We start from the raw sequence: 25083 nt of genomic DNA on the forward strand, positions 1-25083 counted from the left end.
GGTGGGGACAGGAGCACAGGACCCACTGGGGCCATTCTGCAGTCCCTCCTCGATGCCCATGGTAATCTGCTGGGCAGACAGGCCTTGTGTGAGGCAGGGGCGGTGTCTAGGCTGGGTGAGGCCCTCAGAAGCATGCCCCCTCTGCCGTTTCCCTCCCACCCCGGGCCTGGCCCTGACCAGCTTGTCTGCGATGTGGTCCATGATGTTGGCATTGTACAGGCGACGGCGTTGGTCAGGCCACCAGCTCTTGATGTAGATGCATGGTTTGCGTTCCAGGTAGGGCAGGTGGAAGTAGTTCCTGGGATGGCAGCAGGTGGGAGACTGAGGACTGGGCGCCCAGGCAGGCGGACAGGGGACAGGCCACAAGAGGATAGCAGGCAGTGAGCAGGGCCTTTCAGGGCCCTCTGTCCTGCCTGGCTCACCTGTCAGTGATCTGGGGCCGCATGGGTGGGGTAGAGGAGACCGAGGCCAGGTCCCCACCCTCGTCAGTCTCGTCGTCACTCAAGTTCTGGATCAGATCAACTTCCTCCTCGTCCCCGGGCTCCTTCCGAGGCCGAGGCCGCTGGGGTCGCGACAGGCCATCGACTTCGTTCCCGTAGTTGCCTGTAAGCAGAAGGGGGCACCCAATGGCCTAGAGGCTTTTTCCCACCAGGCCCCACCCTGCCCTCCAATCCAGGGGTCTGTGGCTTGGAAAAGCAAGTCAGGGAATGGGGTCTCTGCTGGGCTCTGTGTGAGCTCAGACACCACAGGACACTAGCCAGGGTACAGGGCCATGCCCTGCACTCATGGTTCCCTGCACCATGGGAGCCCTGATGACCACTGAGCTCAAGGTCCAGCCCCGGACATGGACCCTGCAGGACCCTCCTCTCTAGTCCCATGGGGGCCTTGCTCCCTTCCGCAGAGAGGACGTGTTTCCTCCTCATGTCCCTAACTCCGCTGAGCCCTAAGGTTTACCCTGTGGGGCGTGTGTGCACTCATGATGTGCAGTCACCGTGTGCTGTGTGGGCGCCGAGGACACTCGAGGGAAGTGGTCAAAGTCCCCCTCCCCCGAGGGCTGTGCAGCAGGCCCAGCAGTTACCACTCTGCAGCCCCGGGGCCCCAAGACCCCTCTGTGAGCCCAGCTCTCACCTATGGTGACCTCAAAGGTGATGGGCTTGTCTCCATTTTTCCGGTCAATCATTGAGGCCTCCAGGAAGGCTCCAAATAGAAAGAATTCTTCTGTTTTCCCCGTGCAGCTCTGTGGGGAAGGTGGTTCAAGCCATCCTGAAAGCTTACCAGCATGTTGGGGCCGGGGCCAGGCCTCTTTCTGTCTCCAGACAGGCCCTTGGGGCTAGTGGTGGGGGACATCCCACCCAGCTGTGGAACCAGGAGGCCAGACACTGAAGGCCCAGTTCCTTTGGCCCTCCAGCCTGTCCCTGGAAGAAAGGCTGCTCTGTCCAGCACAAGGCCAACCATGGCCAGGAAAGGAGCAGAGACGGGCAGAGCGCAGGCACAGGCAGTGGGAGGGGATGGAAGTCTTGCTGCTTCCTGGGGAGGGAGGCCTGACCCTGGGGTCTGGGCCCCTAAGGCAGGCAGGGTGGACACTGGCAGAGCCCAGACCCAGGCTGCATTGGGTTGAAGTGTGCTGAGCGGGGCTGGGGGGGCTCTGGAGGGGAGTGCAGCCCCCTGGGGCCTCACCTCGGAGATGGGCGTGGCCTGCTCCACCTGCACCTCAGTGGAGCTGGTGATCTCAGGATTGGAGGTGTCCAGGATCTCCACCGCCAGGCCCAGCATAAGGCGGGCACGAAAGGACACGCCCTCCCCCAGGCCCTCGTTCAGGTCCTGATGCTCGTCTAGCAGCGTGTAGTTGCGTGTGGAGCCGTATATGTTCACCCAAGCGGGGCCCAGTGTGGGCAGGAAGCCTGTGGGCAGGGGTGCAGGGGGTCAAGGGCTCACTCAGGTGGAGAGACCTGTTTCTGGGGCTCCCGGCCTGCACCTTCCGGTTGCTGAGCTGAGGACTCCACACCTCGCTCAGGGAAATGTCTGAAGCAGCAGAGGGCCTGCAGCTGCGGGGCGAGCTGTGTCTGCTGTGTGTGGGTGGCTGTGGGGTGGCCCTCTCACTTCTGGGGCACTTACGTGTGTTTGTTTATTCTCTGCGGGAGCTTGAGCTGGCTGTGAGGCTCCACATTCACACATATCCATTTCTGTGGAGCGAAGTCATGGTCCCTGCTTTCAAGTACCTGTTGCAGGGCACCCTACAATATCCCTAGAAGACAAACTCCACCTTCTTAGCTCCTCAACAAGGCCTTCCAGCCCTCTACTGTCTGTGCAGACCTGCGTGCCACTGGGGTGTCACTTGCTTCTGCAGACCCCTCCTTTCCTCTCCAAAGGAGAGGTTCTCTGTCTCTGTCTCTCTGTCTCTACCTGTTAAACACTCTTCCTCCATGAAGTGCCCCTCCCTCCAATTCCTCAGTTCAGTTCTGTCGCTCAGTCATGTCCGACTCTTTGCAACCCCATGGACTGCAGCATACCAGGCTTCCCTGTCCATCACCAACTGCTGGAGCTTGCTCAAACTCATGTCCATTGAGTTGGTGATGCCATCCAACTATCTCATCCTCTGTCGTCCCCTTCTCCTCCCACCTTCAATCTTTTCCAGCATCAGGGCCTTTTCCAATGAGTCAGTTCTTCACATAAGGTGGACAAAGTATTAGAGTTTCAGCTTCAGCATCAATCCTTCCAATGAATATTCAGGACTGATTTCCTTTAGGATGGACTGGTTGGATCTCCTTGCAGTCCAAGGGATTCTCAAGAGTCTTCTCCAACACCACAGTTAAAAAGCATCAATTCTTAGGTGCTCAGCTTTCTTTATAGTCCAACTCTCACATCCATACATGACTACTGGAAAAACCATAGCTTTGACTAGATGGATCTTTGTTGGCAAAGTAATGTCTCTGCTTTTAAATATGCTGTCTAGGTTTGTCTTAGCTTTTCTTCCAAGGAGCAAGTATCTTTTAATTTCATGACTGCAGTCACCATCTGAAGTGATTTTGAAGACCCCCAAAATAAAGTCTGTCACTGTTTCCATTGTTTCCCCATCTATTTGGCATGAAGTGATGGGACCAGATGCCATGATCTTAATTTTTTTAATGTTGAGTTTTAAGCCAGCTTTTTCACTCTCCTCTTTCACTTTTATCAAGAGGCTCTTTAGTCCTTCTTTTCTTTCTGCCTCAATTCCTAGTCCCAACTATTTTTCTCCCATTAGGATTTGTTGTGTCTCATGTGTAGCATGGATCCAATTCTGCTTTATGTGTTTTGTTTTTGTTTTGCCTAGTTTATAAAAAACTAGTCGGAGTTGTATCTGACTCTTTGTGACCCCATGGACTGTAGCCTGACAGGCTCCTCTGTCCATAGAATCCTCTGGGCAAGAATACTGGAGTGGGTAGCACTCCCCTCTCCAGGGAATCTTCCTGACCCAGGGATTGAACCCGGGTCTCCTGAATTGCAGGAGCTCATTGTTTACCGTCTCAGCTACCAGGAAAGCCCACAGTTTACAAAAAATAAAGCATTTAAAAAACTGAGACATACTTCACATAACATAAAATTCACCACTTTAAAGGACGCATTTCAGTGGTTTTCAGTGCATTCATTGCATTGTGCAACCATCCAGGACATTTCATCCCCCTCAGGAAACCCCATACCTCTCAGTAGTTTGTCCCAATTCCCTCCTCTTCCCACCTCCTGGCAATCACTCATCTGCTTTCTGCCTCTATGTATTTACTTATTCTAGACTTTGCATACAAATGTAACCATACAGTCTGTGGCTTTTGTGCCTTCTGTCTCAGGTTTTGCGCATTTGGTAGCACACCCGTCTCCCTCATCCCCAGGGAACATCATGAGAACAGGATGGATTCCTCCCTTGCTCTGTATCCCTGGTACCCAGCTCAGTGCTCCGGTCCTACAAGTCAATAGATAGGTACTATGGCAGTAGTACACACATATATAGGCTTCCCAGGTGGTGCAGTGGTAAAGAATCTGCCTGCCAATACAGGAGATGCAAGGGATGTGGGTTTGATTCCTGGTTCAGGAACATCCCCTGGAGTAGGAAATGGCAACCCACTCCAGTATTCGTGCCTGAAAAATTCCACAGGCACAAATGGGCTACAGTCCATGGGGTTGCAAAGAGTCAGACAAGACTGGAGTGACTGAATGTGTGTGTGCCCGTGCGCACACACACACACACCCCTATAATATGTATATAATTACTATTATTTTCATTTTATAGATGACAAAACAGGTACAAAGGTCATGAAACTTCTAGCTGTCAGAGTTGGAGTTCAAATCCAGGCAGCCTGGCTCAGCAGGCCCAGGCAGCTCTGTGCAGACCTGACCACGAGTCACCACCCTTCCCTGGAGGCAAGGGCTGCTGGTGAAGGCCGGGCACCTTTTAGTCTTAGGTGTGGGACGGAGGCGGCGGTTGTGGTGGTGTGTGTGTGTGCGCGCTCGCATGTGTGTGGAGGGGTCTCCTTTACTCACTCCCTTCAGCCCCAAGTCCCACCTCCAGTCTCCAACTGCTGACCTTTGTCTCCATCATTGGAAATCTTGCGCAGGTCAATGAAGTGGGTGCCGATGGCCACGTCATTGACCTTGTCCGAGTCCCGGATCTGCACCTTCATGCGCTTGCAGAGTGGGGGGAACAGGTCTGTAAAGACCACCTGCTCGTTCCACAGCGGCTCGTAGCTGCTTTTCTGCACTGAAGTCTTGCCCTGGTGGGAGGGAGCGAGAGTTAGGATTTGTGTGCCTGCCTGAGTGTGCACGTGTGTGTCTGTATCTGTGTGTGTATGTGTTACGAGTGTGCGTGGTGTGTGTGTGTGTCTGTCTGTGTGTGTACTTACCTCCGTACTCTTCTCCACCCCCGTCTCTCTAGCTCTCCTCCCTCTCAGTGCCCCCCACCCTCAGTGCTTGGTGACCTGGGGGCGGGGAGGAATCCCTAAGGCCAAGCCTGGCCCCGCCCCAGCCCCTCTGAGCTGGACTTGCTCATCTCTCTCCCCTCAGTTCTAGAGGTGATGCACCAAGGTAATCAAAGGCCAGTCTCGTGGTTTCTGATTTTGCCTCCTGTTCATTCCCAGGACCCCACGCCCAATCCCCTGCACCTCACCCCATCTCCCAGCCTCCTGCACCCCAATACCTTCTGGCCGGCAAAGAAGACTTGCACATAGGGGTCGACCAGGTCCTTGTTCTCACCAATGAAAGCCTTCTTCACGTTGGCCATGAGGCTTGTGTTCATGCGGGGCAGCCCCTCCGCTCGGTAAATCTTCACGTAGAACCGGGCCCACTGGCGTTCAGGGGGCACCCCCTCGGGGAGCAGCAGGTTCCTGCCACATGAACAGCTAGGGCTGCAGTGGCCACACCTGGCCGACTCCTGCGCCAACATCCCCATACCTCTGGGGCCCAGGACCACAAGTGAAGGACGGCTGAGAAGGCCCATACTAGAACTAAAGACACTGGAATTTAGGGCACCTGCTCTCTTGTGGGATCCTGGGCAAACCTCCCCATCTCTCTAAGCCTCAGTTTCCTCACCTTTAAGATGGGAGTAATAACACGCACCTCCCATGGATACGATAAGGCTCAAACAGATTAAAATATATGAGTACTTTGTGTCACACCTTTTGTCTTTTACACAAAAACCTCACCAGTGGTCCCCTCTCTCCCTCCCTGGCTCAAGGAAGGCATGATCCACTGGATCCTGAATTTTTCCCACTGAATCCAGATAAGGTTCCAGAATATTTCTGAATAGCCCCTGGCAACTCCCTGGAATTGCTTCAGAAAACAAAATCCCTTTGCTCTCCTGGGTGTAGACTCAAGGCCCCGCAGCTCTGGGAATCCACAATTTTCCCCCAAGTTTCTCACAGTCGGCAGCATGGATGTCAAATGATTGTCACCCTCGACTATCCCCCAGTCTTTTCTGCCCCACGAGGAGAGTCCCCAGACACTGAGGCTGGCCCTGGCCTCCGTCCTTCCAGGGAGAGCAGGGCCATCTGGGCGGGCAGATAAGGAAGATGGAAGGTGAGGTCTCTGGGCCAAGTCCACCGTGGGGGGCTCCCTTTGCACCCCAGGAAGGGTTGGACCAGATCTCCAGGGGCGGGGCAGGGATGGGAGCTCACCCCTCAATGTCATCCTCATCCGTCTCGTTGGCCTTGTGGGGAGTCTTAATGTTGTCTCCCTTGCCCACCACAGCGACGTCGCACTTCACGTAGCCCTTCAGCCCCGCGGAGATGTCGTCAGGGTCGGACAGGACGGCCCACTTGTGGTGGAACTGGTGCTCTGCGGTGGCGAGAAGCGGGGGCTGTCCCGGCTTGCCCTACTCAGGGCTGCACCCACCCTTGGGACAGGCCGTGGAGGCGAAGTCATCAGGTCCTGGGGCTCTGGGGCCACAGTTCTGCCTGCCTCAGGACCAGGGAGGCAGAGGTCCCCGAGCAAGGGTGGCTGAGGCAAGGTCCCAGCTCTGGCCATGCCCCCAGATGTGTGGTATGACTTCAGATGGAGGAATCTCCTGATTGGTTTCTTGGCCTGCAGCCCTCCTGTCTCCAACCCTTCGGTCAATCTCCACATGGCTGCCAGACAAAGCTCTTAAAGAGGCCCTCCCTCTCTCACTCCCTATTTCAAACCCACCTGAGGCTCCCCAGTGCTTGGGGGAAAGACTGCTGACCTTAGCACCCACTGTGGGGCCTCCTGATGCAGCTCTGCTTGGTCCCCAATGTTCACCCTACCCTTCCCCTGTGCTCCTGCCAGGCATAGCCGTTGACCCCTCTCCGAATAGTTTGGACTGCTGTTTTACAGCCCCAAGCCTTTGTGGCTGCTGTACTTTTATCTTGGATGCACCCATCCCTTCTGTCCTTCACCCTAACCCTCTGGCTCCCTCTTCAAACTTCTAATCCTTTTGTTGGTGTGTCTCCTCTTCCATGCAGCCTTCCCCGACTTCCTCAGAAGAGCTGATCCTGGTCCCTTTCCATATGCACATCTCCTATCTCCTGCGACTATCTACTTACCGTCTGTCTCCAATTGCAGACGGAAAGCCTCCTAGAGACAGGGACAAATAGTGTCACCCCAATGCTCCTAGGACCCAGGACAGGGTGGAGGAAAGACCAGATGTCAGAGGAGGAGGCTAATCTAGGATGGGTCTGCCTCTTCAGGTTGACTGCGAGCACAGCCCGTACAAAGTGCTCACTGTCCTCTGATTTTCTGTGGGCCCTGGAATCTCCCGGACTCAGAACTTTCCTCTTCCCCCACTCCGCTTTCAACTTCAACTGCAGTTCACACCTGTCCCCAGCAAGGCTCTGTCCCCATTTGCTTCTGTGAGGTGTGTTAGAGGCTGCATGCATGACCCGTGCTCCTGGAGCCACATGCACCAGTACTGACCCAGCCACGAAGCTACTCACCCGGCTGGGAGTACACGGTTCCCACGTCCATTTTGAAGGACCCCACCAGGGTGCCGCTGCGCAGCAGGTTCTTGGAGTGAATCACCTTCCAGGCAAAACCACCAGCCGTTGATCAGGCGGGATGGGGCTGAGGCCGTGGGGCAGGGAAGGGCTGACTGATAGAGGGGCCCCCCTCCAACTCTTTCTGGGGAAGTGAGCTTCAGGTCAAGCAAGAGGGTGTCTGGCAGGGCAGGGGTATCTCTCTGAGGCTTAGTATCAGCCCCTTCTGCCTTGCCAGTGTTTTGCTGGCTGCCAGGTACAAGTGAGCAGGTTGTACACTGCACAGAATGATGTGGCTAATGGGGTGAGAGGGGCCCAACTCCAGCCTGCGCCCTGCTTGGCTGGCTGTGACTTTTTTTTATGGCTGTGTCTTCTTATGGCTGGCCTGCCCAGACAGGGTGCCCTTTTCAAGGCTGCACAAAGGTACAGTTTGAGCTAAGAGCCCCACCTGCCGGGCACTGCTCCCCACTCACCGAGATCTTGATGATCTTGTCGAACATGACATCAGGAGAGACATGGAAGTCAAAGACGAAGTACTAGGGGGGAAAGACCCAGGCCTGCTGTCACTCGGCGGGCCAAGGCTCAGTGCCAGGCCCCTCTGTCCTGGCATTGCTGGTCTGCACCAGCCCATGCCCCCTGAGACCCGAAGTTTGGATAAGTAGGAGGGGCAACAACTGGTCCCCTCTGATCACAGCTCTCAGGGGCAATGAGGAGTCATGCGGCCCTGAGCACCTCATCGTTCTGAACCTCAGCTTCCTGAGCTGTCAAATGGACATAATGACACCCGCCCATGTAGAGTCTCATTATGAGGTTTGATGAGATACATGTAAGATACTGTAAGATACACTGTAGTTGTGTAGGTCCCATAGACATCACCATTAAACCACAAGGCTGCCTAGAAGATGCACCCCAAGTTTGGAGGTGTTAAAATGTAAAGTAAGCTGAGACTTAGAACTGAGAGCTGATGAACTTAATCTGCTACAAACACAAATGCTGGGGGCACGATCGGTCCTCTCCAGCTGGGAGCTGCCACTCATGGTTGCTGTGCCCGCCCAAGTCTCCTGGCCTCGGGGTGCAGGCCCTGGGGATGAGAGTGTGGGCAGCGAGCAGAGGGCCTGCTGCTTTGGTGGGGGCAGGGAGATGGAAGAAATGTTGAAGTGCTTGGAGTAAAGGAGGAGAATCTGTTTCAGCTGCTGGGGGCTCACACTAGATCACTGTGGGTAAAAGTGCAGTTTTAGAGCCATGAAGCCTGAGCTTTCACTGTTGGGCCAATTGCTTCCTTTTCTGAATTTCAGTTTACACCTCTGTGATGGGGGATAATGAACCAGGGCCTCCAAGTGGGACCACTCTGGGGCGCCATTCTTGTCATTGCTGGGAGGTGTGATTGTGAATCTAAATATGATGACCTGCGTCAAGGAACTTCCCTGGGGATCCAGTGGTTAAGACTCTATGCTCCTAATGCAGGGGGCCTGGGTTTGGTCACTGTTCAGGGAACTAGATCCCACATGCCACAACTAGAGATCCTGAGTGCTGCAACTAAGACCTGCTGTTTAGTTGCTAAGTGGTGTCCGACTCTTTTGCGACCCTATGGACTGTAGTACGCCAAGCTCCTCTGTCCATGGGATTCTCTGGGCAAAAATACTGGAGTGGGTTGCCATTTCCTTCTCCAGGGGATCTTCCTTACCCAGGGATCGAACCCAAGTCTCCTGCATCTCCTGCATTGGCAGGTGGATTCTTTACCACTGTGCCACCTGGGAAGCCCCAGATATAAATACAGAGCTTGGAAAATGGTTTCTAAGCTGGAACTAGGAGGTGTCCTGTTTACAGCTCCCATGTTGCCAGTCATGAGCCTGGTGCAGAGCAGAGGCCCAGCGTATCTCTGTTTCATCTTTTGGATAAATATCCATTCAGAAAAGTGTTACCAAAGCCCTCCAGGTATAAGGCAGGCCCTGGAGTGGGCTACAGTGATGCAGGAGATCAGGAGCCTCCTGGGTTGGATATGAAGGACCAAATGCAATTCAGGGATGTTATTGTCAAAGGAGAGGGAAATGCCCTGACTTCTGACCTAGAGAGTACATTTGAGTTGGGCCCTGCAGAGTGAGTAGGAGTTTTCTAGGGAGCCACCAAGTGGGGAGATCAGTTCTGTTTCCTTGGAGGGAGGAAGCCACTTGAATGAAACATGAGGTGCATGGACCTGGTGCAAGGTGAGCTCTCCAGACAGGCCTCCACCACTATCAAATAACCATGGAAGGCCGTGGGGGCCCTGTCTCCGTATCTGTTAGGGAAAAATAGACCTTATCTAGGCCAGAGGCTTTTCCAGTCGGGGATGTGTCCTGACCTAAGGTTAGAGATGTTGAGCCTGAGTTTCCTGACTCCTGGGAAGGTTGTCACATGGGGCCGAGGGGGTCCAGAACAGCAGTGTCCCCAGCCTGGGACCTGCAGGAAGACATCTATGAGAGTGGGGCCTCTCTGTGATTGCTTTGGAGACTTCAGTCAGGCCCTGGCCTCAGCCTGGGTTCCTGTGAAGGGCAGAGACAGGCCTGGGTTTTACTTCTGCAGGTTCCCCGCTGGGGCCTCCCACAGTTTCCAGAGAGATGCCCCCACCTCCAAGTAGCAGACCCTCACCACACCCAGGATGGACAGTGAAATGCGGGATGCCCATGCCTCAGTAGGGCCAGCCTGGCACAGCTCACTGCCTGGAGCCACTGAGAAGCAGCCTGGAGGCCCCTCCCGGAAAGGGAGGGTGAGAGTGGCCAGGCCAGTGACTTCTGGGTTAAGCTGGTGTGTGCTCAGGTATCTGAGGAGCACGCTTCACCACAGCTGATTAAGATGGGCCCCTCCCTGGAGCCCAGACTCAGAGGCTGTGTCCGATGGGGCGGGGGGTGGCCATCCGAGATGGCAGACAGAGCGCAGTGAGCGGAGGCAGAACAGTCTGGGCCCTGCTCTGTCTATAATACTCTCTGTGATCTCAGCCCTTTTCATAGTGTGGCCTCAGTCTCCTCTGTAAGGTGGGGAGACTGAACTAGAACTGAGATTCTGTAACTTCAGTGTGGCCTCAGACAGCTGCAACGAACAGCAGTGGGGACCAGGCCTTTCCCCTCCCACTCCCCAAGCATCACAGCCAGTGGTCTGGAAGGACCTTGAAGAGATTCAGGCACCCAGGATGGCAGCTGAGCAGAAAGTGTGCACATACAGAACTTGACTCTGGCACTTGGCACCTGGGCCAGGTCTTTCTCCAGGAGCCTCAATATCCCTTGTATAAAATGGGATTGATGGTGACAACTTCTGATAGTGTGAGAGTCAGAAGAGATGATGCACCTACAGCATTTAGAAGAGCGCCCCGCACACAGCAAGCGCTCATTATTGGTTCTAGTGCCCCCATGGGCCAGGGCTGGAAGGAGGCTGCCCTGCCCCAGGGCTCTGGCTGGGGAAGGAGCTGGGACCAGGCCTCACAGGATGTGAGGTTCACTCACTGGCACTGGTGGGAGCAGCACTGGGGAGGACAGGGGCTGGCTTCCTTTCACAGGGTGGGCCCTGGCCAGATCAGGGTCAGGCTGGGTCTGGACTGGAGGTTCAGAGGACGTGGCACTCAGCATGCTGGGGGTTGTAACAGGTGGACCAAGGCCACCTGGCTGGTAGCCTTTTGTGACTCTTGAGTCCCAGCTTCTCCTATTGGCCCGATGGGGCCGGGGCCCAGGCTCTGCCACAGTTTGGAGGACTCTTCCCCACCCAGGGCCCCAGGGCTGACCTCATTATAGTAGGGGCAGTTAGTGGACTCCTTCATGGAGGTGTACTTCTTGTCATCGCCCACCTCCACACACACCACGGGGTCCATGTTCAAGCCCACCAGCTGCCGAGCCTCAATGACTGTGATGCTGACCTGCAGGCAGGAAAGAGGGGAGATGAGAAGGAAAGCCCGTGAAATTGGAGCAGGTTTTGCAGGAGTCAGAGCCTGGTTGGTACCAGTCTGAGCACTGCTGAATCTGTTGGTGATCCTGGGTGTCTCCCCTCACCAAGCCTCAGTGCCCTCATTTATAAAGAAGGGAGTGAACTGGATCACCTCCAAGTAGGTGTGCACCAGAATTACCAGGGGGAGGGGAAGGGGGAGGGTGAGAGGAAGGAGGCGGGGTGGTGGTTAAAGACCCTGAGGCCACTACACCACACTCCAGACCAACGCAACCCAATCTTGGGAGGGGATGGGGAAGTGTTGTCCAGCATCTGTATTTTTAAAGCTCCCAGATGATTCCAAGAGTTTTCACTGGCATCAATGGTCCTGCCACACAGAGGGCTGCAAACTCACTCCCACCCCCCGAGATTTTGTGCACTCAAGAATTAAGCTAAGTCTCCATTAACATGCACTTAGTTTTCTACTCCAGTGCTTTTCATTTGAGTCCTGCAAGCCTCTGCTATCTCTTTTTTTTATTACTGGAATTTGGCCCCTTTCCTTATTCCTGGTTTCCCTTCCTTTAATTTCTTTGAGTGCCCAGTAAGGCTTTAGTGCCCAGCTGGAGCACATTTTTTTTTTTTGTCTTGATATTTGTATGTTGTGTGCAGTCTGTATTTTTTCAGTGGTGTCCACCTCTCTGGAATCGTACTTCTATACTAGGAAGTCATTTTTCAGTTGATCATCCATTTGACAAATATTTGCATATACATACAGAGAGAGAGACGTGTGTATATGTATGCATGTGTGCATAGTTTTCCTGAACTCTCATTTTAAGCCATCAGTTGTTGCTTGAATCTGGAGCTGTCAAGCTCCACTAGGGTGGCCATGATAAATAGGAAGACTGGGGGGTTCCTGAAATGACAATGAGCCTCAGTTTTCTCAGCTGTAAGCAGAGACACCTCCTATCCATAAATTTGCCTTAGGTTTGAATGAGATAATGTTCATTGAAGTGCTTTGAAAACTGCTGAAAGTCTAGAAGATGTGAGATCTTGTTATAAATGGCTTCTCAATAGAATTTACCTTCAGTTAATTGGTTGGGTCCCAGGCAGGTAGGGTCATGTGTGACGCTTAAGTCTCTGGAACTTGCACTTTAACAAAATAGCCTATGCTGACCTAGTATTAGCATTTCCCTCAGCACTCTTCTAATGAAACCGTATGAGTTGCTTTTTATGCTTCTCATCTTGGAAAGTTGGTATTTTAATTGCTGTGCTTTGATGCAACTGCTAAATATGCTTTTTACTCAAGAGAATTATTTTCCCTTTTCATGAAAAAGAATAGCCTTGAAAATTATCTTCCACTGCGTCCATCAAAGTCTTATAAATATTCTGAAGGCCAAGAAAAATCCATGCATTAAAACTAATGATGTTAAAAAAATAGAAACCCTGATGACAACGAGAACATTGCCAAGCAAGTATACAGAACTAGAAACTGAATATTTACTAATTGAAGTAACACTTGAACTATGAAAGCAAGCATTTCTATGTGAACTTGAGGTTTTAAATGGAATGGAACTGAGAATATGGAGCTCTGAAGGAGTTTACCATTTCTTCAGGGAGCTAAAAGCAATATAGAGCCCTTCTGAGAAGTTTACTTCTCAGAGAAGAGAGTAAACAGACACTAGAAGTCCTCCCAGAGCATTCTTTGCATAGTAGTTTATAGAGTTTTAAACTCTGTGAAACTTTTTTTACCAAAGAGGTTTTTTTTTTTTTTTTAATTTCATTTTCCCCCCACAACTAACCAATCCCCTCTCCTCCATAAAAAAACGAAAAGAAAGTATTTTCAAGACCAGTAACTCAAGACTAGGAAGTAGACAAACACAGTGTTGGCCTAATAAGGTACTAAAGAGATGCCATCAGGAGGTTCATCCTTGCAATGTGAGAAGTTGATTGGCTTCTCTGTTTTTCATCCAGAGCCCAGCCATCATGACAGCCTTTCTGCCCCCTAGTCCTCTTTAGGAGTAGAGGACTCCTGTTTTTCCGTGATGGAAGAGGAAGAGGCAAATACAGCCACAAAGGGACCAACAGACCAGCTAACCAAGGAAACTCTTGGTGACTGACTATTACATCTTCTTATCCCAAGATAAAGGACACGATCCCCAGTGGCTTCATGAAAGTCATCACCAGGAACAATGCTAAGTGTAAACCTGTACCTCTGTCTTGGGAGAACCCATGAGTCACAGTGCTCTCTGACCTGCTCCTGAGGGATCAGATAGGGCTGTAAGAACATGGGTGGTAGAACTGCCATATGACCTAGCAATCCCACTTCTGGGCATACACACCGAGGAAACCAGATCTGAAAGAGACACATGCACCCCAATGTTCATCGCAGCACTGTTTATAATAGCCAGGACATGGAAGCAACCTAGATGCCCATCAGCAGACGAATGGATAAGGAAGCTGTGGTACATATACACCATGGAATATTACTCAGCCATTAAAAAGAATTCATTTGAATCAGTTCTAATGAGATGGATGAAACTGGAGCCCATTATACAGAGTGAAGTAAGCCAGAAAGATAAAGAACATTACAGCATACTAACACATATATATGGAATTTAGAAAGATGGTAATGATAACCCTATATGCAAAACAGAAAAAGAGACACAGATGTACAGAACAGACTTTTGGACTCTGTGGGAGAAGGCGAGGGTGGGATGTTTCAAGAGAACAGCATCGAAACATGTATATTATCTATAGTGAAACAGATCACCAGCCCAGGTGGGATGCATGAGACAAGTGCTCGGGCCTGGTGCACTGGGAAGACCCAGAGGGATTGGGTAGAGAGGGAGGTGGGAGGGGGGATCGGGATGGGGAATACATGTAAATCCATGGCTGATTCATGTCAATGTTAAAAAAAAGAAAAAAAAAAAAACATGGGTGGGAGCTTGAGATGAGATTAGTGCTGCTCTCCTGAAACATCCTTTACCTTCTCTTGTCTCCAGGTGACAGGGATGTGATATGTTCAGTTGAGTGTTTTGAGAAGACCATTCCAGTGGTGGTGTAGAGGATGGTGTGGAGGAAGCAATATGAAGACAGGGAGACCAGATAGGAAGTAGGTGCCATATTGTGCTTGAACTGGGGAGATGACATGGGGATGAAAACTGGAGAGATGTTTGGAGGTGACAATGTATATGATCTTGGTGCCAGGAAGAGAGGGTACAGCTCAAGACTCCATGATCCACCAAGAACATGTCTGCCAAGTGCCACGCTTTGCCCACTCTGATGGGCAAACTGCATATTCCCAAGGAGGAAGCCGTGGCTTCTCGCTTTTGAGATATAATCAGGAAAGGGTTTACATATAACATGCATTCTAATAAGCAGAGACATTACTTTGCCAACAAAAGTCCGTCTAGTCAAGGCTATGATTTTTCCAGTAGTCATGTATGGATGTGAGAGTTGGACTATAAAGAAAGCTGAGCGCTGAAAAATTGATGCTTTTGAACTGTGGTGTTGGAAAAGACTCTTGAGAGCTCCTTGGACTGCAAGGAGATCCAACCAGTCCATCCTAAAGGAGATCAGTCCTGGGTGTTCACTGGAAGGACTGATGTTGAAGCTGAAACTCCAGTACATTGGCCACCTAATGCAAAGAGCTGACTCTCTGGAAAAGACCCTGATACTGGGAAAGATTGAAGGTGGGAGGAGAAGGGGACGACAGAGGATGAGATGGTTGGATGGGATCACTGACTCAATGGACATGAGTTTGGGTAAACTCCAGGAGTTGGTGATGGACAGGGAGGCCTGGCGTGCTGCGGTCCATGGGGTCGCAAAGGCCGGGCACAACCGAGCGACTGAACTGACTGACTGAAACAGAAGAAACAAAGGGCCTTGGGACCTTGTTTCAGAGCTACCCAATCTTTAGGATGGTTCTCGGCCCTGGGGATCCTTTCTGGATCTGAGTTCAGCTAAGTCCCTCTGGCTGAGGTCTTTCTAAATTGGCAAAGCCAAGTTCTCTGAGAGAGTGAAGTCTTTCTGATAGGTTTTCTTGCTTTATACGTTGCACTCATTGAAAGCAAGAATAATCCCACATTTTCACCCTCACAGCTCTCTCTCCAAGTCTGTTAACACTTACAGTTGAGTTGTGAACCAACCTGTCAGGGAATGCTGTGTTACCAGGTTAAACATGAATACACCTCCAACTAATAAAAAAGTTAAAAAAAAAAAAAAAAAAACATGAATACAACTGCTTTGTTCAGTTTAGAATGTTTACAAAGTCTTCAGAAGCAGACTATCTAGTCCACTTAATAAAAGTCTCTGGCAGGAAGCAGTTTGAGAGAGCTTTTGAAAACACTCACTAGGCAGTAAGCTGAAGATGAAAAGAGATCAGAGGGAGAGCTGGTCCCCAATTATTTGTTCTGACGATGAGATAGGACACCCGCAGAACTGACCTTTGTTTCTAGCTTTGAATAATTGCGTAACCTGGGGCAAGCTCCTTATCTACCCTGGGCCTCAGTTTCTCACCTATGAACTATAGTAATACCGATGTTTGGGTGGTTGTTAAGATTATATTAAAACTTAAACAGTTACACTAGTTACAACAATAACAATGGCACCATTTTCTATGTGTCCTTATGTGGCAGACTGGTGACACTGTGGAGGGAAGGGTATCTGACTATGAGGGTCTTCGTTCTTTGGAAATTTTTCTCTTCTCAGCTTGGGGTGTAGCCCCGAGCCCAGTGTCCTGGAAAAGCCCTCAGAAGTGTTAGAATGTTCTATGCTTGGGTTTTGGCAGAGAGGTGAGGAGGTGACATTCCCATATGTCCTAGGAGCTCAGTGGTGTGACGCTGTCTGAAACCACAGGGGCAGGTCTGCTTGACAGGGTGAATTTTCTTTTCTTTTCTCTTTTTTTTTTGGACAGGGTGAATTTTCAAGCCCCTGGGAAGATGGTCACCAACTGGATGGAAACAAACTGAAGCAAGGATTCAGGGAGACAAGGTGTGTCCTTGAGGATACATGACCAGATGCACCTGCTACAGAGAAAGGTGGTGTCTAGTCCTAAATATCTTCTCCTGAGTGAGGTGAGGTCAGCTGCCCTTAAAGAAGGGTGCATGAGGCCTGGGAAGTCAAAGATCAAACCCTGACACAGGAAAAGGTATTCTGATTCTGGGGCCTGGCATTGGACCTAGGCAGGAAGTGCAAGGGCATTCAGGTGGGGTCTCCTGAAGGCTCTAACTCCCCTGACCAGCCAGCACTCTCACTCAATTCTAGGAATGCCCAGCAGCCTTTCACAGCAGCTGGGCCTTGTTAGCCCCTAAGGGAGGGTCCAGAGGAATGCATGATCCTCGGACCCTTCTCGTTTGCAGTTTACAAATAAGTAGTGATTCTGGTTTTTATGTTAGCCTATCCCTGGTGGCTCAGATGGTAAAGCATCTGCCTGCAAGGCAGGAGACCTGGGTTCAATCCCTGGGTTGGGAAGATCCCCTGGAGAAGGAAATGGCAACCCACTCCAGTACTCTTGCCTGGAAAATCCCATGGACAGAGAGCCTGGTAGGCTACAGTCCATGGGGTTGCAAAGAGTCGGACACGAATGAACGACTTCACTTTCATTGTGAGTTATGTTAGTGTAACTCAGTCTCCCAGGCTCCAATCAACTCTGGGAGAAGAGACAAAATTGAAGGTGTGGCCCTGCAAAGCTGCAGATGAGGCCTGGAGCTGGGAGGGCTACAATGGGGCCCTCTGCCCATGTGGCACTCTCCCCGTAGCTCCCAGCCATGCCCCATCCACTTGCACTGGTGGCCACATTATCAATCTCACAGCTGCAAATCTCTCCAGATCTCAGCCATTTGGTCTCCAGTTTTAGAAACACACAAATAAAAAAATTAAGTGTTAATTTCAGAAAATATAGAGAGGCAAAAAGAAGGAAAATATCCCCCCATTCTCAGCATCTATAGATAGCCAGGATTGACATTACTTGCAGCATTAAAATAATACAAAGCAACAATTTAGAAAAAAATCACACCAAATAATCTATATTTCTTTCAGTTCAGTTCAGTTCAGTTGCTTAGTCGTGTCTGACTCTTTGCGACCCCATGAATCGCAGCACGCCAGGCCTCCCTGTCCATCACCAACTCCCGGAGTTGACTCAAACCCGTGTCCATCGAGTCAGTGATGCCATTCAGCCATCTCATCCTCTGTCATCCCCTTCTCCTCCTGCCCCCAATCCCTCCCAGCATCAGGGTCTCTTCAAATGAGTCAACTCTTCGCATGAGGTGGCCAAACTATTGGAGTTTCAGCTTCAGCATCCATCCTTCCAATGAACACCCATGACTGATCTCCTTTAGGATGGACTGGTTGGATCTCCTTGCAGTCCAAGGGACTCTCAAGAGTCTTTTCCAACACCACAGTTCAAAAGCATCAGTTTTTCGGCGCTCAGCTTTCTTCACAGTCCAACTCTCACATCCATACATGACTACTGGAAAAACCATAGCCTTGACCAGATGGACCTTTGTTGGCAAAGTAATGTCTCTGCTTTTTAATATGCTGTCTAGGTTGGTCATAACTTTCCTTCCAAGGAGTAAGCATCTTTTAATTTCATGGCTGCAATCACCGTATTTCTTTAGAGGCCCTCATTTTAAATGTTTTTGTGAAGTTCTTTGGTCTGTCTATGTTTTTTCTAAGTCCCTCTCACTTTATAAAGTCCATTACAAAATCCTAAGAGAGCTTTGACAAGCTTAAGCAGAGTTCAGACCCTCCTTTTTGGGTCTGTATCCTTCTACTTATGCCACTGTGCCCTTTTTGGGTCTCTCTCTCTCTACTTATGACACTGTGTCCACAGTGCTTGAACAGTAAGGAGATCAAACCAGTAAATCCTAAAGGAAATCAACCTTGAATATTCATTGGAAGGACTGATGCTGAAGCTGAAGCTCCAATACTTTGGCCACCTGATGCGAAGAGCCGATTCATTGGAAAAGACCCTCACACTGAGAAAGATCGAAGGTAAAAGGAGAAGAGCGGGGAAGAGGATGAGATGGTTAGATAGCATCATCGACTCAGTGGACATGAGTTTGAGCAAACTCCAGGAGACAGTGAAGGAGAGGGAAGCCTGATGTGCTGCGGTTCATAGGGTCGCAAAGAGTCGGACACGACTTAGTGACTGAACAACAACAACAATCAGTGCTTTCCAGGAACAAGCTTAATTTGGTAATTTATATTCAGCTTGTGGTTCTCCATGATCCCCAGATCCATGCTCCACAGAGTCTAAAACACTCATCTGGCTGGAACCACCTGTGAGAGACTCAGGAAGACAAGAGGACTCTTGCTGCCCCCACGTACCTGGTAGTCCATGGGCCGCCCGGCACTTGGCTCCATCTTGATGTCTGGCTTAGATCTGAGAAGGAGAATGTACTGTCAGGCTGGGTGTGAGGGGACTGCTTGCAGGGGAGGAGGACACTGGCAGTGGTTAGACCTTGGAGAAGGGCAGAAGGACAGAGTCATGATTGTCAAACACTCCAGGACTGCCAAACAGAAAGGGGATTAGCGGTTCTCAGAGGCTCTAATAGAGAGGACTAACCAATGGCAGAAGTAAAAGGTCATTAGGTCAACAGATTCAAGTGTTGGGTAGCCCTGTGATTTCCCTTTGTCTGGAGGTATTCAATGACCTGGGAATAGCCCTCTGCCTTTGCAGGGAGGGAGGTGAGGGAGATATCCAGGAAAAGAAGAAAGGGGCAAAGTTAGGAAGGAGCTGTCCATGGGCTCTGATTCTTCTCCACCCCAAGTCCAAACATACCAAGCTAGGCCTGCCTGACGTGGTGAAGCCAACCATGGCTGTGAGGCTCCTGCCCACTTACCGCTTGTTGGAGACGTTGGTGGTGAGGGCTGTGACGGATGCTAGCGACACGGAGTCAGGGTCCAGCCCATCCCCCAGCCGAATGGCCAGGCGGTCAAGGTCCTCCATCTCCAGCACAGCTGGCTCATCTGGGGAAGAGGGAGGACTAGTTAGGTGGACTGGATGGTGGGCTAGTGATGGTATTTCCTCTTTTACTTTGGCGTCCAGGAAGCTAATAGTCAATTTCCAGGTTTACTTGGTGGCATCTACTTAGAATGCTATAGTCTGCATATCTGCAGTGTTTCTGACCTAATTTTCATCTTTAACAGGTATTGTATCTGGCCTTGCCTTTTAATTTTAATTAAATATAACTCATCCCTGGAGAAGGAAATGGCAACCCCCTCCAGTATTCTTGCCTGGGAAATCCCATAGATGGAGGAGCCTGGAAGGCTACAGTCCATGGGGTTGCAAGAGTCAGACATGACTAGTGACTAAACCACTGCCACAATTCACTTGTGCAAGTACTGAATATCCTGTGTGGAAGAAGGTCAGGAATAGAGAATCCATACTTATGTATCTTATATCAATGGCTACCACTTACTGAGTGGCTACTACATGTCAGGCACAATGCTAGGCACTTTATTTATTTATTTATTTATTTTTTTGCCCCCCTCCCTAGGCACTTCATACACACATATCTCTAGCCCTCATAATCTTCATAGTCATATCTTGCCAATATAGGTACTATTCTCACATCACAGACAAAGAAATTGAGACTCAGGAAGGAACTTATCTTTGTAAAATAGCTTATGGACTTCAGAACCTAACCCTGTACTGATGTGTGTTAATCCAATGAGACGAAGGAATGACGATTCTGAGAAGCTACCCAAGGATGATGGGTTTGAGTCTCAGCCAGCAGCTCTACCCTCTCCAATCTAGGAAGGAGAAAGGCACAGCTGGAATATACATGCGGGGAAAAGATAAGGAGAGAGATTCTGGGCCACACGGGGGATGCTGGGAGAGAAGCCAGGAGCCCTGAGGATGGTGGATGTGGGATCCACAGACCTGGCTTAGAAAGCTACACACAGCTCCACTGTACTTCCATTTCTCCCCTTAAATAGCTGTCGTATCCCCTCACCAGTGCCACAGGCCACTCCAGTCTTCCAGATCCACCCTGCTTCTCTCCCCCAAGGCGGTCCCTGCAGCCTCCTGAGAGGGAACTGGGTAAATGTTGGGCAGAGAGTCCTGCCATGGAGCCGGCATTCTCAGGACTCTGATTTTCCCCTAGAAACAGGGAATTGGCCAAATAATTTTCTTCCTTTTTTTTTTTTTTTTTTGTTATTCCATCCTCTGATTAAAAATCCTTAGGCTTCTGTGTGAAGAATGGAAGCAAAGAGGGCAGGAGGAGCCCACTAGACAGAAGTCTCTGCTGCTACTGTTTCAGATCAGAAGAAATGTGGTCCCCACCTCCAGCCCTCGGAGCGCCCCCTTCCGGAGGACCACTCTCAGGACCGGATTTCTCTGACAGCCAATGGGAGGCCAGGCCCCTCCCAGGTGGCTCCTCCGGCCAGTAGCAGGAGAGCCCATTGGGACGCTGCCCGCGGAGAGGAGGGGTTTCGTCCTGTCAGCAGCGGAGAGAGGGGTGAACTAGGGTGAACTAGGGTGAACTTGGTCAGGGGTACGCATCCGTACCTTGTCTTTGCGGTTCCTCCTTGTGAGGTCGGTTCTTGCCGAGCTTCATGGCGGAGAACACGCTCCTCCCGGCTCTGTGAGGGGGCAGCCAGAATGAGGTGGAGGGAGATGGACGTCAGGAGGAAGACACACAGACGACGGAAGAGCAAAATCCGAGAGAACTCGTAAGGGAAAGGACGATCCAAGCCCCAGCCCCTTACCTACTGGTCCCGAGATATCCTGGGGGCCAAACTTCCCAAGTTGGGAGCCCTGAAGAACTAAGGCAGAGGAACCTCCCTCATATCCTCCTTCCCCATGCCTTCACACCATTAAGGAGCAGGTTGGGGACGGAGACCACAAGAAGGTGGCCTTCAGGTGGAAAAAACCGTTTAAACTGGAGCCTGTCAGGGTCCTAATCCCAGCCCCCTCAGTTCAGTCTTAGAGCTCTGAGCTCCACCAGTGGGCAAGGCTCATCCTCTCCCACTGTGCGCTGTACTTTGGCTGGATGGAAAGAAAGTCAGACAACGAGAGACAAAGCCTCGGAACAGAAGGACAGGAATAGGACTCAGAGGGGCAGAGCTGATGAGCAGGTAGGAGGTGTGGTTGAAACTAGCTGCTTAGTTCTCAGACAGCCCTGGTACTCAAAGCCTGCCTTTGTGCCCTTGGATTCTCCTTGGTCCCCAGTGAAAAGGAGATGGGCCCTTTCCTGTCCCCACCTTTGGTCCTGGTTTTACCCTTTTTCCTGTCTCTTTTCACTCCAGGCAACCCCCGCCCCCTGACCTTCTGTCAACCTCCGGGAATGTATGGAAGGCTCCATGGTTCCTACCTCTTCCTCTGTTGGTCTGGCCTTGTGACCCCAGGTGAAGGGCCTTGCAGTCAGGAGAGCTGAGGGAAGGGGGCAGGGGGTCCTTACTGTCCCTCCAGTGATGTCCCTGCAGCCGAGCTTGCGATCCTAACTCCAGGAGGGACCAGGAGTAGGACCAGCAGGGGGTAAAGTGCAGTATTCCATTACCCTGTCAATATTGCATGAGTTGGACACCTGACTCCCTGCACTTCCCATTCTCCCTCCTCCTGGCTCTGCCCCTGTCAACCTGGGCCCCATCCCTAGGTGGGGCAGGGTGCAGACTCTAACCCTGAGCTCACCTTAGCAGAGCCCACCCATCTTTGGGTCAGGCATCTGCCAGTGGAGGTTTGGCTATGGCTCCCCAAGAATTCCTGTTCTTTATTTTGAGTCATGTGAGATTCTGGAAAACCTTCTGTCCTTGTAGAGATGGCCTAGAAACTTCAAGCCCCTCTACTTAGGGTTGGGAAGCCAATCTCATCCCCCAAACCTGGCCCTAACCTAGCTACAGGCCTTTTCTTTACTCTTTATATGCTCAGCCAGACATGGAGGAGTGTGTTAGGAGAGCAACTAAGAACCACTTCTTCATGTGGCACCAGTTCACAGTTTAGGAAACACTGGCATCTTCATGGTTTCCTAAAAAGGCATGAGGCAGGTGAAGGAAGGTTGGGGTAACACTGATCTCTTTGCACTATACAGCATCATGTTATCTGGGGCATATCAACAGGAGGAGAAGGAAAGAAGTCACTCCAAAAAAAGTAAACCAATGCCTTTGGAATTATCTTTAAAAATTTCTCCCCAGTAAGAGACAATATAACTTTCCTTGAGCAACTAATCTGGGCCAAAGACTTTTCCAGATGTTTGCTGAATTCATCTTCACAGCAGTCCTGGGAGGGACTGCAGTCCCATATGTCCTGGGAGGGCCATATGCTTCTCCTCTTTCGACCCATGAAAAAACCTGAGGCTCAGAGAGTTGGGATGGAAGCTCCCGCCTCCCAGGGTGGCAGTACTTCCAACTGCATGCTTGATGCTGTAGGATTGCACTTCTCTGGGGGTGTGAATCCCATATCCTGACCATTGGGAATGGTGGTAGAAAGTCTCCAAGAACCAGCACAGCTTGCTGATGAGGAAAGATGTCATCTTGAAGAGTCCAAGGGACCATGTTTACAGAGAGGGGACTCATGGAAAAATAATCTAAACATCAATACATTTTGGGGAGAGAAGGCTATAAATATTAAATCACTGGTGACCTAACACTGAACAGAGCAATGAGCCTGTTAAAAAACAGTCATAGGGTGGTGAGAAAGGAACCGTCTTGCCTGGCTTAAATTGCACCATCCTGTGAGATTTCTCCCTGCTTGGTGGCCTTCAGGGCAGGGGTGCCAGCCGTACTCTGACTCTGCAACAGGAGGTGAGCCTAGTGGGGCCCTGTCTCCGCTTCCTGTCTCAGTGTTTGGGTTTCCTCTCCTCCCAGCCTTGCTGCTCTCCTGGATAACTGAGGAGTGCCCTGGAGGGCCCTGTGCTGACTATGTACAATCACTTCTTGGCCATTCCTGGGCTGTGTCATCCTTAGAGTCCCCAGCCCCGGTCCATGTGTGACCTACATGCTACCATCACACACAGTCTGCTCTAGCCACACAGTCTCCATCCCCACACCTGGGGAGACACCTTAATGTCCCCCAGGAAAATGCTTTGAGATGGTAGGTCAAAGCCAGGTGTCAGGTCAGAGTAGGCCCTGCCTGGAGAAGCCAGCTACTCTGCATCCTGGGATGGGTGGGATCTAGCCCTGCTGCCTGAGGCCCAGAGGAGGTTTGGGTGGCACGGAATTGTGGATTTCTGATGCCAATCCCAAGGACCCACCCAAGTGGAAAAGGGCCTGGGGCTTCCCTTAGGCAGTTATGGCCCTTGAATTTGAAAGTCACTTTATTCCTTAAAACAAACATATTTGGAAGCAGACATTGAGACTTTAAAAAAAATCTATATTCAACCATTGTCTACCAGAAAGTGAAAGTGTTAGCTGCTCAGTCCTGCCTGACTCTTTGCGACCCTATGGATTGGGGCCCTCCAGGCTCTTCTGTTCTTGGGATTCTCCAGGCAAGAATACTGGAGTGGGTTGCCATTTCTTTCTCCAGGGGATCTTCCTAACCTAGGGATCGAACTGGGGTGTCCTGCATTGCAGGCAGACTCTTAACCATCTGAGCCACCAGGGAAGCCTGACTGTTGTCTACTAGACCCTGAAGCAATTCAACGAAGAAACTCCTTTTCCTAGACCTTGCATAATTTTAACTATCTCAAGTGGGTAAGCTCATTAATGGGGCTCCTGTGTGTCTGGGAGTATCTCAAAATGGAGACATTCTTTAAAAAAATGCATAATGTGTAGGATAAGTGTAATTCCCAGATTCTTACTGTAGGCTCTGGACCTATTTGTTTCTCTTAGACCTGCTTTTCATTCCTGTGAACTGTGGGCAGTAGAGCATGCTGTCATTGGCTATCACTACCCTTTGTAATTTTCTGATTGATGACACATCATAATTCACTATAGAAAAAGCTTTTGGGCTTCCCTGGTGTCTCAGTGGTAAAGAATCCATCTGCCAATGCAGGATACACGGGTTTGATCCCTGGTTCCAGGAAGATCCCACATGCTGCAGAGCAACTAAGCTGGTGTGCCTCAACTATTGAGCCTGTGCTCTAGAGCCCAGGAACTGAAACTACTGAGCCCATGTGCTGAAACTACTGAAACCTGTGTGCCCTAGGGCACATGCTCTGCAACAAGAGAAGCCCCTGCAATGAGTAGCCCATGCATCACAACTAGAGAGTAGCCCCCATTTGCCACAGCTAGAGAAAAGTCCTCACAGTAATGAAGACCCAGCACAGCCAAAAAAGTAATTTTTTTTAAAAAAAACTTTGAAAAAAGAAAAAAAGAAAAAGCTTTTTCTGCTTATCAGTTCCCAGAAAACAACATGCCTGTTTCTCTTGGCAAAGGGTAATGGTTATTTTTAAAATACATGTTAACTTAATCAGGGAATTTTAAAGATTACCCACTTTGTGTTAAAGATTTGGATTTCAAAAAAGGTAAATTGTTGGTTAGGTTACTGATCTACTGGTTTACTGATGTTTGTTTGTTCTAAATTCTGCATTTTGTCTAGAAGGTTCTCCAATTGCTAAAGATATAGTATAGTCAGAAACAGACAAATACAACAAGCCAATAATCAACTTGGTGTAAAACCACCTTGCAACCAAGTGGCTCCTTATTCGTAGCTGCATGAAAACAGGAAAAGCATGAAGCCAGGGAGGTGGGCTTCTCAGGAACCTCTGAGGGTTTGTGGTCACATCTGAGCTTTCCCATCACTGGATTCATGGCAGTCATAGAGATACGCACCCGCAATTTAGACTGCTAGTTCTCTCTAGAG

At 50.5% G+C, this 25083-nt stretch overlaps 1 protein-coding gene across 1 annotated transcript in view; it reads right to left on the reverse strand.

Moving 5' to 3' along the window:
- OTOF (otoferlin) overlaps positions 1-25083 on the reverse strand; it is a 91375-nt gene that overhangs the window by 20404 nt on the left and 45888 nt on the right. Inside the window, exons 6-18 of the mRNA XM_043917743.1 lie at positions 20854-20927; positions 19184-19310; positions 18669-18723; positions 11203-11334; positions 7928-7990; positions 7416-7500; positions 6141-6300; positions 5165-5351; positions 4556-4742; positions 1678-1901; positions 1129-1237; positions 423-603; positions 178-298 (exon numbers count right to left, since the gene is read on the reverse strand). Of these exons, the coding sequence (XP_043773678.1) occupies positions 178-298; positions 423-603; positions 1129-1237; positions 1678-1901; positions 4556-4742; positions 5165-5351; positions 6141-6300; positions 7416-7500; positions 7928-7990; positions 11203-11334; positions 18669-18723; positions 19184-19310; positions 20854-20927 (1705 nt within the window). The remainder of the gene's footprint in view (positions 1-177; positions 299-422; positions 604-1128; positions 1238-1677; positions 1902-4555; positions 4743-5164; positions 5352-6140; positions 6301-7415; positions 7501-7927; positions 7991-11202; positions 11335-18668; positions 18724-19183; positions 19311-20853; positions 20928-25083) is intronic.

Source organism: Cervus elaphus, chromosome 11, assembly GCF_910594005.1.
Source record: "Cervus elaphus chromosome 11, mCerEla1.1, whole genome shotgun sequence".
NCBI classification, from domain to species: Eukaryota; Metazoa; Chordata; class Mammalia; order Artiodactyla; family Cervidae; genus Cervus; species Cervus elaphus.